The sequence below is a fragment of the Condylura cristata genome, unplaced genomic scaffold, assembly GCF_000260355.1.
Source record: "Condylura cristata isolate star-nosed mole 26May11 unplaced genomic scaffold, ConCri1.0 scaffold00006, whole genome shotgun sequence".
In the NCBI taxonomy this organism is placed as follows: domain Eukaryota; kingdom Metazoa; phylum Chordata; class Mammalia; order Eulipotyphla; family Talpidae; genus Condylura; species Condylura cristata.
In genome coordinates, this window is record NW_004567107.1 from 14775135 (window position 1) to 14791241 (window position 16107).

The 16107-nt window shown below is 57.0% G+C and overlaps 1 protein-coding gene across 1 annotated transcript; it reads left to right on the plus strand.

The window, feature by feature from the left end:
* Nucleotides 1-5107: 5107 nt before the first annotated feature.
* KIF12 (kinesin family member 12) lies at nucleotides 5108-12772 on the plus strand. The gene is made up of 19 exons (XM_004677944.1): nucleotides 5108-5133; nucleotides 5211-5276; nucleotides 5349-5427; nucleotides 5594-5721; nucleotides 5831-5906; nucleotides 6187-6321; nucleotides 6503-6638; nucleotides 8215-8306; nucleotides 8443-8599; nucleotides 9147-9265; nucleotides 9345-9449; nucleotides 10249-10351; nucleotides 10440-10524; nucleotides 10648-10734; nucleotides 11203-11293; nucleotides 11370-11474; nucleotides 12203-12303; nucleotides 12392-12510; nucleotides 12633-12772. Exons 1-19 carry the CDS (start codon nucleotides 5108-5110, stop codon nucleotides 12770-12772), a joined length of 1950 nt encoding a protein of 649 aa, XP_004678001.1.
* Nucleotides 12773-16107: the final 3335 nt, after the last annotated feature.

The following is a 16107-nucleotide window of genomic DNA, read 5'->3' on the forward strand; positions in this document are numbered from 1 at the left end:
TTGCTTTACAGCTAGCATTCCTCTTGCTGGACTCAGGCCTTCATCTGATAGACACTTGGGGTGCCTCTGTGCAGGCTCCGAGTGGTGCTGAGGCGGCTCCCTATCCTGCAGGAAGCTTGGTGTGGCTGCAGCACCCACTATACCCTGCAGAGAAGACAAGGGAGGCCTTGGGGGACAGGAGCTGGGCATTTAGGAGACAGGGGGTGACCTGGGGGTGTCAGTGGGCTGTGGCTGTGATGACTGTGCTGTGACTCTCACCCTCTGTTCCTAAAATCACTGCTTCCACCACGAATGCAATAGCTGCTCTGGCCTGCGCTGCCCAGCCTCAGTTTCGCCATCTGGGAAATGGGGGAGGGGTTAGATAAAGGTTCCTTACAAGATCTCTTCGCTTTGGAGGATTTTGTGACAGGAGGCCTATGGCCTACATTCACATTTTAATTAAGGGTTACAGCAAGTACTGTTTGGAAGATTTCATAACAGGCCTTGGACCCAGTTGGCTTTTCCTCCGCTGCGTTCACGTGGAAATGGAAGCCGTGTGTCACGTGACACAGGAGCACATCCTCCCTGGCCCATTCTGTCCCATCGCTGAACCACTTCAGACCGACGCAAGGGTGTGGGCTGGGGGGTGCCCCGGGCTGGGCGCAGCCTCTTCCCACCGCGCCTCAGTTGCTGCACCTCACAAAGGGGGCGAGGCCTGCTGTGTAATGTGTCACCGATTGCTGGAAGGAACAAGGGCCTTGGCCCCAGGGAGCCTGTTCTCCACCTTTTGGGATCCTAAATTATTAGCAGATGGTAGGTCCGAGAGGCCAGCTTGGCTGGGGTCAGGCAAGCGTCTCTCCATTTCTGGCCACATTTGAGAGAGACTGTGTGGCAGGAGCTGATGATATCCATGATAAATGAGCCCTTAAAAGAAACCTTCCATCATGAAGTAGAGTGTTTGCGGTCAACCTTGCGCAGAGGGAAAAGAGGAGAGAGGTGTCCAGCGTCCTCGGCCAGCCTCTCTGGCTCCTTCCCCTCCTTCTCTCAACAAGTGCTGAGCTCCTACTGTGTGCTGGCTAGGCCCTGCCCCGGCAGACAGGACACATAGCCAATGTGACGGGGGCTGTCCCCGAGGAAGCCCAGGAGGCCGTGGGGACACAGATATGGCTCCAGCGTGACCTGGTGGCCAGGGGGCACCGGGAAAGTCCTGCAGGACAAGCGCTCCTGGCAGAGGGAACAGAGGGGCAAAGGCCTAGAGCAATCAAGGGAAGCCAAGAAAGTGTCTGCACTGGAGCTTAGCACGCAGGGAGGGGTGGGGGTGGGGGCCAAGTTGTGGAGAGGGACAGTCAGAGGGGTCAGCAGGAAAGAGCCCTAATGAACCCGAGTCCTTCCTGGCCCAGGGCTCAGGCTTTATTCCCAGGCCTAGGGAGTCAAGGCAGGGATCTCCCAGAGGGGATGTCTGGCGCTGGAGAGAGGTCAGTGGCTGGAAGGGGCTGGAACCAGGGGCAGGGTGTGTGGGGGAGGCTCCCCTGATTGCTCAATGTTGCTTTTATTCACTCCCTCAAAGAGCGCTTCTTGAGGGACGACTCATCCCTCTCCACACACCAAGCTGGCCAGCTCCTCTGCCGTGAACAGGCGCAGGAGAGACGTCTGGGCAGAGCGTGGCCACGCTGGACAAAGCTTCCTTTGTGGTGAGCCCCAGGGCCAGGGCGTGATGCTCTGCTGCCCTCTAGTGAGACCCCGAGATGCACCCCGGGGGCGGTGGGGGCGGGGCAGCCTGCTCCTAAGACCCTGATTTCCCCCCATTCGCCTTCCCTCTGCCCTCCCTCAAGCACAGGACCCCCCCCCCCACCTGCTTCCTGGACTAGGTGCCCTCTGCAAACAGGAGACAGGCTCAGACGGAGGGGGGCGGGCAGTGAAGGGTGCAGGGACAAAGGCGCTCAGCTCCTCTGCGGCACAGGATGCACCGTGGTCCGTGGGGGTGCTCGTGGGAGCACAGATGTTACATGTTAATTTTCTCAAGTGAATAAACACAGCGGTGCTGACGGTGATGCTGCTGGGGGCGGCGGTGGTGGTGCAGACCGGGAAATGTTGATGCGGCAAGGGCAGATGGGGCGGGGGGCTGCGGTCCCGAAGCTCTTGGGGACGGGAGTTTTGGTGAAGATGGTGATAGGGTTGTGGTGAGAGCACTGGTCACCGTGGCAGTGATGGAGCAGAAACACTGGGAGTGGTTATGCAGCTGTAAAAGTACTATGAACACGGCAGCCATGATGGCTTTTGAAATCGCGGGTCCTGTTGAAACATTGGTGGGAGCCCTTCCTGGTGGCGCAAGGAGACACAGCACTGTGAAACTGTCTGCCAGTGCAGCATGAGTTCGATCCCCGGCCAAGGAAGTGACCCACATGGTGCAGCAGACCGCTCCTGACCCACCTGCTGCTCCCCTCAGCAGTGTACTCCACCAATCTGCCTGTTCTGCGACCCACTGTCTCTGGTGAATCCTCTCAACGCCCCCCCCCAGTATCTCTGGCCTGCACCCCAGTTCTTGTATACATAAATAAGTACATTTTAAAAGAAAAAAAAAACATAGGTCAGAGCACGCTGCTCTTCTCAAAACTCTCCAGGAACTCCTTTCTACGCAACTTAAAAACCAGACTCCATGGAGTGTCCTATAAAGTTCCACATGCTAGGCTCCCACTCCCTCTGTGGATCATCCCTCCAACTCTGTCTGCTCCAGTCACATGATCTCCCATTCCCTGGCCACACCAGTCAGATTCTACCCCAGGACATTTGCATAGATAATCTTCCTCCAAATATTTGCATGTCTAATTTGTTCTCCTCTTTGAAGTCTTTACACAAATGTCACCTTCTCAGTGAAGTCCCCGTGAGCATATTATTTTAAATTACTACAGTCTTGTACCTCAACACACCTGGCTCCCTGCTTCTTGATTGATTTCCCCCAATACTTCTCAGATTTTCAAACACTTCATAAATTACATACATACTTTTTGTTTGTCTCTCTTGTCCACCTCCTTAGAGGGTAAGTTCCACAATTTCTTGTATGTTCACTAACATTTCTAAAGGATCCTGGTATGTACAGACTTCATAAAAATTGGCTGGACAAAACCTCAATTCAAGGGTAGCAGATGTTCGCATACACGCTTCGCAACAGAACTAGAACTTTGTTCTTGCTTGTGGAGATGTGAGATGTGCCCTCTGAACCTGAATTGCAAGCCTGGTGTGAAAATCCCTACCAGCACCTCATTACACCCCCACAGAGGCATTGCCCTCCACTCTGCACTCTCCTCAGGAAGCCTGCACAGTGTCTCCTCTCAGCAATCTAGTTAAAACAGCACACGCTACAAGGTGAATGACCTCTAGTCTTCACACCTATGAGGACACTTAAGGGAATGACTTACGCACTTACTGGCCACCACAGCCAGCGCCAAGACTCCAAGATCATTATTCTAGTTTTAAACTCTTCATTCTGGGCCTTCCTGGTGATAGGTACAGGGGTTAAGTGTTAGCACTATGAAGCTGTTCACAGCCACTGCGGCACGAGTTTGATCCCCAGCCCTAGAGGTGACCCACATGGCGCGGCAGACCTCTCCTGTCTCCCCACTGCTCCCCTCAGCAGTATACTCTGTCTACCTGCCTGTTCTGCTCCCCACTGTGTCTCTGGTGAATCCTCTCATCCCCCAGCACCTCCGGCCTGAACCCCAGTTCTGTATGCATAAATAAATAAATCTGTAAGAACAAAAAAAGAAATATGCAGAGATAGTTTGAGGAAAGTCAACCAAGGAACTATAGGTGCTTAAGAAATACCTAGAAAGATGAAAAATTGGTCTTACCCAAAATTGTGGTTTTTACCAGAAATAAGCTTTCTGTTAGAGAAAACTATCTATGGATATATAGCAAGGCAAACATCGAATTACATCTAAGAACGTCTGGTCTTCCTCATACGAGTCAGTCTCTCCTTGTGTAAAGCGCCTCCTCTCACCTTGAAGCCCCAAACCCCATCCCAATTCTTAGCCCTACTGACTTCAGAGTGTTCTTTGCTCCTGGTAATCTAGCTGATGTTAATTGGATTGCTTGACCAGTTTGAGAAAAACCAAGGAGATGGGTAAATTTCTTCTCCATGCCTATCACGACAAAAATTATAATAATGCCAAACTTGACTGTGTGCAATTTTTTGATTGCTTCCTGGTTTCCTGAGAAGTGAATCCAAGCTCACCATAGAGGGCCTACCATGAACTTGGTTCAGCTTCAGACGACCCCTGCACACTTTGCACACTAATCACATCTTCCCTCCACTCTGGCCTTCCTGCAGCATGTTCCCCCAGAATGCCCGCACCTCCCTGCTAAACTCCGGCACCTCGAACCCCCACCCTCCCTCATGCCTCCCGCCCCCACCAAAGTCGCAGCATACTTTGCATTTACCCCTAGCAGGATTGTAAGTTGGGATAAGACCAGCAAATGATTCCACTCTTCAGTGCCTGGCACGGAGACACACCCAGCATGGATGACTGCCCTGCCCCCACAGCCAGAAATCCCTGCTGCTCTCAGACAGAGTAGGAGGGCGTGACACACTCCCTCAGCATTGGATCAACGTTGGTTGGCATCGAGAGGCGAGAGGCCCAATGTTTAACCACATGCTTTGGGGCCTATTGTCTGCTCAGCTCAAGAATGCAATCATGCCAGGTTTTCCTGGAGATGAGACTGGGTCCTTCCCATCTCTCCAGTCCTCTCTCAGCCATGACAGGGCTGGGGATGTGTGTGGGGAGAGCAGGAAGAGCCTGGAGCTTTGCTCTGCCCCAGGCTTGCTGTGCGGCTTTGACTGTCCATCTCTACCTCAGTATCCCCTTCTGGCCTAGGTGGTCCTTCCTGATGGGACTGGTCAAGAACAAGAGACCCTGGGACTCCAGAACCCCCTAGCTAGTTTGGGAAAGATTTCCTCCACGCAGAGGTGGGTAAATCGTTAACTCGGAGCCTTTCCGGATGGATGCCTGCCTGGGAAGGAGGGGCAGGGGTGAGCTGTGTATAGCCAGTTCACTGTGGTGGAGAAGGGAGGGGATTGGGGAAGGAATGGAATGGGGTTGGGGCGGAGCAAATTCCGTGTGCAAAGAAGGACATGGAGGAACGTGGGTCCCCTGACGGGTAAGCAGAGATTCGGGAGGTTTGGGAGAATGCAGGAGCCGCTGAGGGCACAGGTGATAATTTGTGTTGTGCCACAGGGACCTTGCTCGGAGCCTGGAGCAGGGATCAGAGGGACCGGAAACGCCCATCCAGGTGGTACTCAGGTGGGTATCAGGGTAAGGAAGGGACGGATGGAGACGGCAGGATGGACAATGAGTCCTCCCATGGAATCCCAGGGTGCGCCCCATGAGCGTGGCCGAGTTGCGTCGAGGGGAACAGAGCGCATTGCACTGCTCAGGGACCCGGACTCTGCAGGTGAGGAGCTTCTCCACACACCCACTCCCAAAATACCTCGCTAAAGTCATGGGGTCCCTTCCTTGGGCACCTCTGTCCAAGGCCTCCTCCCCTACCGTGCCCCGCCCTTCCCTGGAGGGCCCCGCCCTTCCAGGTGCCCCGGCTTCTCCGCCACCCGCTCCCTCAGGTGAGTCCTCCCGGTGGGGGCCCCGACGTGGCGTTCCGCTTCGGCGTGGTGCTGGACGCCGCACGCACGCAGGAGGACGTGTTCAGGGCATGTGGGGTGCGGCGCCTGGGCGAAATGGCCCTGCAGGGGTGAGTGAAGCTTCGGGGGTCCCTGAGCAGGAACCCTGCTGCGACCCCTCATCCCCCTCCCGCCTCCCCTCGCGCTGCCGTCCAGCAGAGCACCCTTGCCGCCCCACAGCTTCTCCTGCACCGTCTTCACCTTTGGCCAGACTGGCTCCGGGAAGACCTACACCCTGACGGGGCCTCCTCCTCAGGTGGGCTGAGCGTGAGCAGAGCACATCGGGGGCCTGGGGCAGGAGCCCAGGAGAGGTGCTGGCAGGGCAGACCCCCGGAGGGAAGGGGCTTGGAAAATGCAACCCACCCCGTTTATCTGCAGGCAGGGAAATGGGAAGGTGAAGGGACTTACCCAATATGGAGATCCATTCTGTTCCCTCGCTTGCTTCCTAGCTCTCAGTATCTGCATCTGTGAGACACAAGAGTAGTTATTACTGTGTGGCCGTGGTGACACTCCAGCTCAGCTGTTTCTGTCCCCAGGGGGAGGGGGTGTCCATACCCCCCAGCCTGACTGGCATCATGCAGAGGACATTCGCTTGGCTGCTAGATCGTGTGCAGCACCTGGGCGCCCCTGTCACACTCCATGTTTCGTATCTGGAGATCTACAATGAGCAGGTAGGTGTGGGTGCTGAGCTGAAGCCAAGGGGCCCACCTGGAAAAAGATTCTTTCCAAGCAGCCCCTGTCAAGGGGCAGAAGGTGGTGGTAGCATGGGGGATGGTGTGGTCACTAAGGGAGTGGGTGGGTCAGGGACTCAGAGAGGGGCCCTCCCCTCACCCTGCCTGCCCTCCTCTCCAGGTTCGAGACTTGTTGAGCCCGGCATCTCCCAGGCCCCTCCCTGTTCGCTGGAACAAGACTCGGGGCTTCTATGTGGATCAGCTCCGCGTGGTGGAGTTCAGGAGTCTAGAGGCCCTGATGGAACTTCTACAGATGGGTGCGTGCTACTTTAGGGGAGCGCTGGGTTCCAGGGATACCCGTTCCTCAGCTGTTCCCTGAATGTGTGCTCAGGGTCCCCAGCTGCAGCTTTGGGTTCAGACCCCTGTGGGAGAAAAGGGTCCACAACCAACAATTCAAATACAGCCCAAGGGCCTCTCACCTGCTCCCCACCCCCCCCGCCCCCAGGCCTGCAGCTTCTGCCTTCCACACTCTTCCAGCTCACCTGTCCTCTCCTGCCCAGGAGCTGTCAGGCCTCACGTTTGCCTCCCAGAGAGCTCTCAAGGCTGCCCCCTTCCAAGGCCTCCCGTGAGGGTAAAGGTGGCATCTTTGAGGGTAGCCTGCAAGACCCTTCTTGTCCTGCCTCATTTATCCTCTGGTCAGCTGTTCGCTGAGTAGCCAGGACAGGGAGAGACCCATGCACCGAGTGACAGACGCTTGGATCAAGAAGCTGTGGTACAGCCACTGTGGGGTGCTACCCAGCCGTAGGACAAGGCGGAATGTTGCCTTGACAGCGAAAGGGAGCGTTGGGGGAAGTCTGTGCAGTAGAGCAAGTCTGACGCAGAAAGTATCCGACGTTTACATAGTGGACAAGTTGATAAAACAAAATACTATAAAATTAGGGGGTGCTGATAACACAGTGAGGTTTCTGAGAGAAAGGGGGAGAAAGGGGCCAAAGAGTATAAGGGGTGGTATTGGGGGGAAAATCTGACCCTCCCCGGTGGTGCAGCAGGTTAGGACGCAGCACTGCAAGCCGGCCACAGCCACATCAGTGCAAGTTCGATCCCCCGCCCCTGAGGTGACCCACATGGCGCAGCAGACCTCTCGAGTCTCCCCCACTGCTCCCCTCAGCGTGTACTCCATCAATCAGCCTATTCTGCTCCCCACGCTGTCCCTGGTGAATCCTCTCATGGCCCCTGCACCTCTAGTCTGTACCCAGTTCTGTAAGCATGAATAAATAAATCTTTAAAAAATAATAAGATAGGCCCTCCCTGGAGGTGCAGCAGGTTAAAGCACAACACTAAGAAGCTAAAGCCGCTTCCGCATGAGTTAGATTCCCGCCTGCCCCGGAGGTGACCACATGGCGTGGCAGACCTCTCCTGACCCGCCCGCTGCTCCCCTCAGCAGTGTACTTCGTTGATCTGCCTGTTCTGCACCCCACTCTGTCTCTGGTGAACCCTCTCGCCGCCCCTGAGCCTCTGGCCTGTACCCCAGTTCTGTATGAATAAATAAATCTTTTTTTTTTTTTTTAAAGAAGCTAAAGCCACTTCAGCATGAGTTCCATCCCCACCCTGGAGATGATCCACATGGTGCAGCAGACCTCTCCTGACCCGCCCGCTGCTCCCCTCAGCAGTGTACTTCGTTGATCTGCCTGTTCTGCTCCCCACTCTGTCTCTGGTGAAACCTCTCACCGCCCCTGAGCCTCTGGCCTGTACCCCAGTTCTGTATGCACAAATAATTCATGCCTCTGTGCCTTTGCTCTGCCTGAGTCTCTCTGAGGACGCCTTGGCTCCTTTGGCCTCCAGATGGCCACCTGCTTTTCCTAACAGGTTCGCCTCCGATGTTTCCCCACCTAGGCCTTAGTCGTCGGAGGAGCTCGGCTCACACCCTGAACCAGACCTCCAGCCGGAGCCACGCCCTGCTCACACTCTACATCAGCCGCCAGACTGTAAGGTCCCCGCTTGGGCAGCGTGGTCCCAGGGCCACCCAGCAAGGGTTGGCCTCGGTGTATAAGCCAACCTGGTCGTGTGGGTGGCTGCCCGGGGTCTTGCGACCTCATGAGGATGTGAGGACGTGACCCTCAGCCCCAGCAGACGCCTCCTGTGGGCCCCGGAGAAGCCCCTGCTGGTGGGAAGCTGTGCTTCGTAGACCTGGCCGGCAGTGAGAAGGTGGCGGCCACCGGATCCCGTGGGGACCTGATGCTGGAGGCCAACAGCATCAACCGCAGCCTGCTGGCCCTGGGTGAGACCTCGGTGCCTGCTGGACCGGCCTCCCAGGCCCCTCCTTGTGCCTGGCCCCTAGCTGACCATAGTGGCAGGGAGGAACATCAGAAGCCCATCTCTTGTCTCAGCTGCCTGTGGCCTCACTCCTCCCCTCTTAGCGTTTTGTTCATGAATCTATAACTCCTGGTGTCTATACCATCACATTTGAATTTGAGGGGAGACATACTCAAGTGCAGAGTAAGAGCTCTCCGACCATCAACCTGTCCCTGTGCCCCTGAGAGGTGACTGAGGGAAGGGAACCCGCACCCAGGTTTCTGAGGGCTGGGCCCTCAGCCCCCTCTGTGGTATGTGTAGGGAGAGGCTCAGAGAACTCCTCTTCATTCTGTCCACTTTTCAGAGTTTTCCTGACCCCGCCAAGTGCCAGGCCCTTGGGTGGGCATTGGGATTGGGGTGCCTAGGGCCAGCTCTGCTCTCCAGGGGCCTCAGCCCCTGGATAATGAGGTCACATGGCAGCTGAGTGGCCTTGGGTAAGGGTGTAACTTTGCTGGACACTGCTCTCCCCGCAGGTCACTGCATCTCCCTGCTGCTGGACCCACAGCGGAAACAGAGCCACATCCCCTTCCGGGACAGCAAGCTCACCAAGCTGCTGGCGGACTCACTGGGCGGGCGTGGGGTCACCCTCATGGTACCAGGCAGGGGCTGGCGGGGGGGTCTGGGTGCTGAGGGGTGCTACCTGGGAGGAGTGCTCAGGGGTGTCCCCCCAGGTGGCCTGTGTGTCCCCTTCTGCCCAGTGCCTGCCTGAGACTCTCAGCACCCTACGATACGCAAGCCGGGCTCAGAGGGTCACCACTCGGCCACAGGCCCCCAAGGTGAATGCAGGGAGACCTAGGCAGGGTGTGGGCAGGGGCGATGGCTGGGGATGAGGCAGTGGCTGGAGGCTGAGCTGGAACTGAATCAGAATTGGGACTAGAGAGGGAATCCTGATGGCAGGGCCACGCTGAGGTCAGAGTCACGATCAGCATGGAATCTGCTTTGGGATAGGATCCCCGCTAGCCAGGATCCCAGCATGGAGTAGTCGGCACGAGTGAGATCTGATACGGGGTCTTATTTGGGCTCAGGATCTGGGCCAGGGTTTGAATAGGACTGAGTTTGAGCTTGGCCGTCGCGTGGCCCCGCCAGCCAGGCAGCTAAGGCCACATTGCATGTGGGTGCCGCCATCAGGACGCACGCCCCATCCAGGGGGTGCAGCTGTGCCTGGAGGCGAAGCTAAAGAGTGAAGTCCGGGCCCTCCCTGGTGGCGCAGTGGGTTAGGACACAGCGCTGCAAGCTGTCTGCAACCGCTTCAGTCCAAGTTGGGTCCCCTCCTGGAGGTGACCACATGGCCTGGCAGACCTCTCCTGACCCGCCCGCTGCTCCCCTCAGCAGTGTGCTTCGTCAGCTGGCCTGTTCTGCTCCCCACTCTGTCTCTGGTGAAGCCTCTCACCGCCTCTGCACCTCTGGCCTGTACCCCAGTTCTGTATGCATAAGTAAACCTTTAAAAAATATAATGAAGTAGAGACCGGATTTTCGGTTCCACTCAAGCTACACTCCCCCAGCCGGTCCCCCCACAAGCCTTTGTGCAGTGCACAACCTGTACAGCTGTGAACAGCCAGGGGCCTCTCTCTGCAGTCCCCCGTGGCCAAACAGCCCCCGCGTTTGGAGACAGAGGTAGTGCAGCTACGGGAGGAGAACCGTCATCTGCGGTCCCAGCTGGGCCAAACGAACCCCAAAGGTATAAGCTCCCCTGAGTTGGAAATGGGGCGTGGCTAGGATCTGGGGCTCTCTTGCATCCAGCCACCTCCCCTCCCCTGTTCTCTCAGGGCTCAGTGGGGCCCGGGGCGCCTGGGCTCAGCGGAACCTTTATGGGATGCTGCAGGAGTTCATGCTGGAGAACGAGAGGCTCAGGTAAGGCCCCCAGCCCCAGGGCTCCTCCTCCCCCCATTTGCCTCCAAGAGCTCCTCCTGCCTGGGGGGAGGAGGGGATGACTGCCCCATCTCCTGTCACTTTCCTGAGCCCTGCTCTTCCCAGGAAAGAAAAGAACCAGCTGCAGAGCAGCCGGGACCTGTCGCAGGATGAGCAGCGAGTCCTGGTGCAGCAGGTCCGCGAGCTGGAGCGGTGAGCGCACCCCCAGCCAGGCAGAGGCCTTGGGCCATGGGCGGGCTGGCTGCGAGCTGCGTGGGTAGGAGGGCGCCTGCCGTCAGTTTCCAGCTCGGTCACCCAACAGCGGCGTGACCTTGGCACAGCCGCCTGGGTTTCCCCTCTAGAAGATGGGGACACATGCTCCACACCCAACCGGGAAGTTTTAAGATGGAACCGAAGGGTTGGTCCATAGGTAAAGCCCTAGGAATGGCGCCTGGCTCACAGTGCGGGTCACACACATTCCTCTTTGGCACGGTTTGGTGGGCTATGCTTTAGGTCTGGAAATGCTGATGCCATTAATTTGTTGTCATTCCCAGGCCCTAAAACCCACCAAGGCCACTTTTGAATAGCAAGAGAAACCTGTTAGTGCTCCTCGGTGTTTACTAAAGGGGGGACCTGGCCTGGTGGTGGGGATGTAAGCTCAGAGCCCTCTGCACTCTCCAGGCGCCTCCTCTCTGCCTGCTGCCTTCACCGTGCCCGCCCTGACCCAGCCCCACCGTGTCCCTGTGTGGCGGGCCCACATCCACCTTGCCATGTGAGTCTGAGCCCAGCCCTGGGGGGCGGGGGGTGGAGCAGGGACAGCATGGGGCCTCTGATGTGCCCACTTGCAGGTGCTGCCACCCCTCTGCTCCTGCCCCTGCTGCCATCTCTGCCCCCTGTGCCAAGCACCTCTGGCCAGCTGGACATGCTCACGGAGAGGGCACCACCTGCCCCAGGTAGGGAAGGCCAAGGGGTAAGGAAAGGCTGGGCGAGGTAGAGAACTTGACTTGGGGTCCATCCATCTATCCACTCATCCATCCATCCATCCATCTCTCCACCCATCATCCATCCATCCATCCATCCATCATTCTAGCCATCATCCATCCATCCACCCATCCACCCATCATCCATCCATCATCCATCCATCCACCCACCCATCCATCATCCACCCATCATCCATCCATCATCCATCCATCCACCCACCCATCCATCCATCCACCCATCCACCATCCATCCATCCATCCATCCATCCATCCATCCATCCATCCATCCACCCACCCATCCATCATCCGTCCATCCATCCATCCATCTATCCATCATCCATCCATCCATCCACCCACCCGTCCATCTGTCCATCCATCCGTCTGTCTGTCCATCCATCAGTCCATCCATCCACCTAACCACCCACCCGTGTACACATTTATTTCTTTAGGCATTATGTGTTCGCACTGTTATTCAGTAACTCTCCCCTGAGCAACTTGCTGCTTGCCCCTGCTCTGGACACTGAGGGTTCAGACAGAGAGTGGATATGCTTCCTGCCCTCGGGGATTTCCCAATCTCTAGAGAAGACATTACAAAGGCCACTCACTGCAATCAAGACCCACCTGATCTTGGTCACCAGGGAAGTGGGGCACAGAGAGGCAGGACTGGGGTTACCCACTATGGGCTCTGGTCTCTCCCACAGGTGTTTGACCCTAAGGCTCCAAGCGGCATGCCCCCATCTGCCCGGCCCCCACCCTGGGTGCCACCACACAGCCCTGGCTCTGCCAAGTGCCCGAGAGACAGGTGGGCCTGCCTTGGGGCCTGGGGGCAGGGGAGGAGAAGCCTGGGTCCTGCAGGCTCAGCGCCCACCACCCAACTCACCCTGTCCCAGGAGTCACAGCGACTGGACTCAGACCCAAGTTTTGGCAGAGATGCTAACCGAGGAGGAGGTGGTGCCCTCTGCACCCCCACTGCCCATGGAACCCCCAAACACACCACCAGGGCTGAGAGGTGAAGGGAGGGAGGGGCCCTGGTGGACTGGGGGTAGGTGCCATCAGAGGATGCTGAGACCCTAGTGGGCCTTGTGGGGCGGGCACATGGGTGCCAGCCTTGAGCCTCTCCATGTCCCTCAGGTGGGGCTGCAGCCCCAAACCTGGCCCGGAGGCTAGAAGCGCTGAGAGACCAGATCGGCAGCTCCCTGAGACGTGGCCGGAGCCAGCCACCTGCGCGTCAGGGCACACAGAGCCCTAGCCGGGCCCGCCGGCCCCGCTGAGAGGGAACTGGGAACCCCGGAGGTCGCTGGCCGCCCTGTGCCCTGGGGCCATTGTCCCATGTGTTGGATGAGAAAGCAGCTACTGCTCCCCACTGTACAGGGCTGGACAGAGGACAGGTCCTGAGACTGGGGTGCAGAGACTGGGCGGGGGGACACAGGTAATGTGCCACTGCAGACCATGAGAAATGAGACTCGGGAAGCCAGGCAGCAGGTAACAAGATACGATTAAAGAGAAGTGTCTGCTCCAAGTCTGGCTGTTCCTATCCTCTAGTAATCAGGGGCAGGGGGACTTGGTGGGTGTGGAAGGGAGTGTGGGTGTGGAAAAGAGGGAAATCCCTAAGAGGAGGGACTCCTCACAAAGGTGGGGGTCCCCTCCTAATCGAGGATGTTCTGAATTCCCATTTCCTGTCATACATTAAATCCAGTTTTAACTGAGCAACTACTCTGTGCTCCTGGGTAGATGTGGGGTATGGAGTGGCGTTCCTGTCTACCAAGGATTCCAAGGTCACTGATTTGGCCTCGGCTGGGCAGGGGATAGATTCAAGGCTGGTTCATTCGATGCCAGTTTCATGTGTCCTGGTGCTGGCAGGACCATGAGACCTGAGATCTGAGGCCACCGGTGATACTTTGCGCCCCTGAGTGAGCCCTGTGCCCTCCCTGGACCACCTTGAGTCACTTAGGTGGGGGACATGGCTCCTATCTGTTAAGCCCAGTGCATATCACAGAGATGAAAAATGATGAATCCCAGGGTGATGCTCAGAGGAGAAAGTGGGCCTGTAATTAGGGGGGTGTCCAGATGAGGCATGAGAAATTGGGGCTGTGGAGGGGTCACGTTATTAGAGAAAGAGCTGACTTGACTCCCACTTACAGACACCAAGACCCATATGGTTCTTTCATTCATTCACTCACTCACCCAACAAATTACCACTGGCATCACCTGCGTCAAGTGGGTTATAGGACCGACAGGGGCAAGCTGACCATGCAGGGACAGGCAAGCTGACCTCACAGTCTTGTGGGGACACACACTTACAGTCTCACACCTGTACTGTGCTGGGGTGTGGGGGCCCAACCATGACATGTTGAGAGGCTCAAAGGAAGTTTGCCAAAGACAGGTGTATGGTTGGTGCAGAACAGGTGTCGGGGCTGCAGGTGCCCAGAGGGCCCCAAGGGTGTCAGGGCTTTGTAGGTTACATCTGGAGCTTGGGCTTGTCCAAGAGCAAGGCGGATTCACTGTTGAGGGTGAGTGGGCGGCAAGGGGACCTGCAAAAAGTCCAGCACAGGGAGGACTTGAGAAGCCTCAACTAGTGGTAGCTGAGCCAGGCCCTGGGTTGGGTGTCCTCTGGCTGCTGGGCTCAGACCCACAGGCGCCGGGAGCATTGCAGGGTGGAGAGCCAAGGCTGGAGGACAAGCCAGGGGGCAGCTGCCCAGGGAGGCGCCAGTGTCCTCTGGAAAAGAGCTCACACGTGGCTGCAGGCCTGCCCAGAGGGAATCAAGTCCTGCTTCCGCCTCCCACACCCCACCACAAGCCCCAGTGACCCCCTAGCCAGCACTTGGGAAAGCAGCCCTGGGACTGCCCCCTAATCATGCCCCCCCCACCCCGGGGAAGTAAGGCCCCAGAGATAAAACCCAGGTGCCACAAGTCTCCACTCAGTGTGCTTGAGAGTTGGGGTGGGCTACTGGGCTTCTCCGGGCCTCTCCCCAGGAAAGGGGGTCTCATCTGGACTGGTCCCTGAAACTGCGACTGGTAGGCTTACCCCAGACTAGAGCCCTCAGTGACCCAGTATTGAGAGGTACAATTCTGACTGGATACTAGGCGTGTTGAAAGGTGGTTACTGGGAAGACCGGCCTCCAGAGTCTGGGAGATGGCCAGACCCCGGGCAGCCAGGAGGCAGTTGGATCCACTGGCCGAACCATACGAGTTCAAATCCCGGCATCATCGTTTATCCATGGCACTTATCCACGGGTGACCCTGGGCAAGTGACTGAACTGCTTTGAGCCTCAGCTCTACGATGGACACAAAAGCAGCAGGTCTCAGGCAGGAGTCCGCCATGGGGATGAAATCCCTGCCAGGTGCAAAGAAGCAAGAACACTTGGCCTGAAGTAGGTTAGTTAGCCCAAAGCTACCTCTAGTCAACAAGGCCACATTGGACAGAGTTGCCAATCTGGGTTAAAAATATTCATTTAGGCCCTCCCTGGTGGCGCAGCGGGTTAAAGCACAGCACTAAGTAGCTAAAGCCACTTCCACATGAGTTTGATCCCCGCCTGCCCCAGAGGTGACCACATGGCGTGGCAGACCTCTCCTGACCAGCCCGCTGCTCCCCTCAGCAGTGTACTTCATAGATTTGCCTGTTCTGCTCCCTACTTGGTCTCTGGTGAATCCTCTCACCGCCTTTGCACCTCTGGCTTGTACCCCAGTTCTGTATGCATAAATAAATAAATCTTTTAAAAAAAACTCATTTAGAAATATTCATTTAAATACTTCTTGAGAACCCAACTTAGGGCCAGTATTTAACTAAGCTAAGAATCCTCACCCTCATGGAAAACAGACATGGAAAAAGAAAATAGGCCAAAAATGAGGGTGTTGGGTGATGATACCTGCCGTGGAACAAAGCATGGCAGGGAGGAGTCGTCCCCCACCCCACCCCCAGGCAGGTGCCCTTCTAAAAGGTGGGCATCAAGAAAGGTCTCCTGCAGGTGACATGTGTCCAGAGACCTGTGGGAGGGGGAGGGAGTCTAGTTAGTGGTGGAAAGTCACTCTTTCCTATGCAAGCTCATTTGATGCCACATCAACTGGGGAGGCTGGGCAGGTTGGAGCCAGGGACCCCCCTCCCCCCACCCCAGAGCCTTATCTCACTGCTGCTGGCCCTGCTTACTGGGAGGTCCTGAGCCCCAGGCAGGGGAGGCCCCTGGCACCGAGCGTGAGAGCCTTCCTGAGTGTGTCGAAGATGGACGGGGACCACCCAGGGAACCCTGGCCTTGGCTGGTGCATTCATGTTTGGACGATTCCTCCTGCTGGGGCCAGTCAGGACTTTCCAACTCAGCAAAATCCCACTTCCTTTTCCACAGAACGACACGGGACTCCACAACCATAGGCTGCATGTCCAGCTCCCAATCAGTGTCCTCGCCCAATAACTGTCACCCTAGAGCCATCACTTCTAGGGACTCTGGAGGAGACCCAAGGGGTCCAGGTGCAGATCAAAGCTAGTATTCCTTGTGGAGAGCTTAAAGCTGCCTGAGCGAGGCCTCTTCTAGAGCCCTGAAGGCTGTCAGCCTCCCCTTGAATTCTGGAATTTGGGGCAGGTCTCTGCCCCTCTGAAACAAGGTATTAGTTAGCT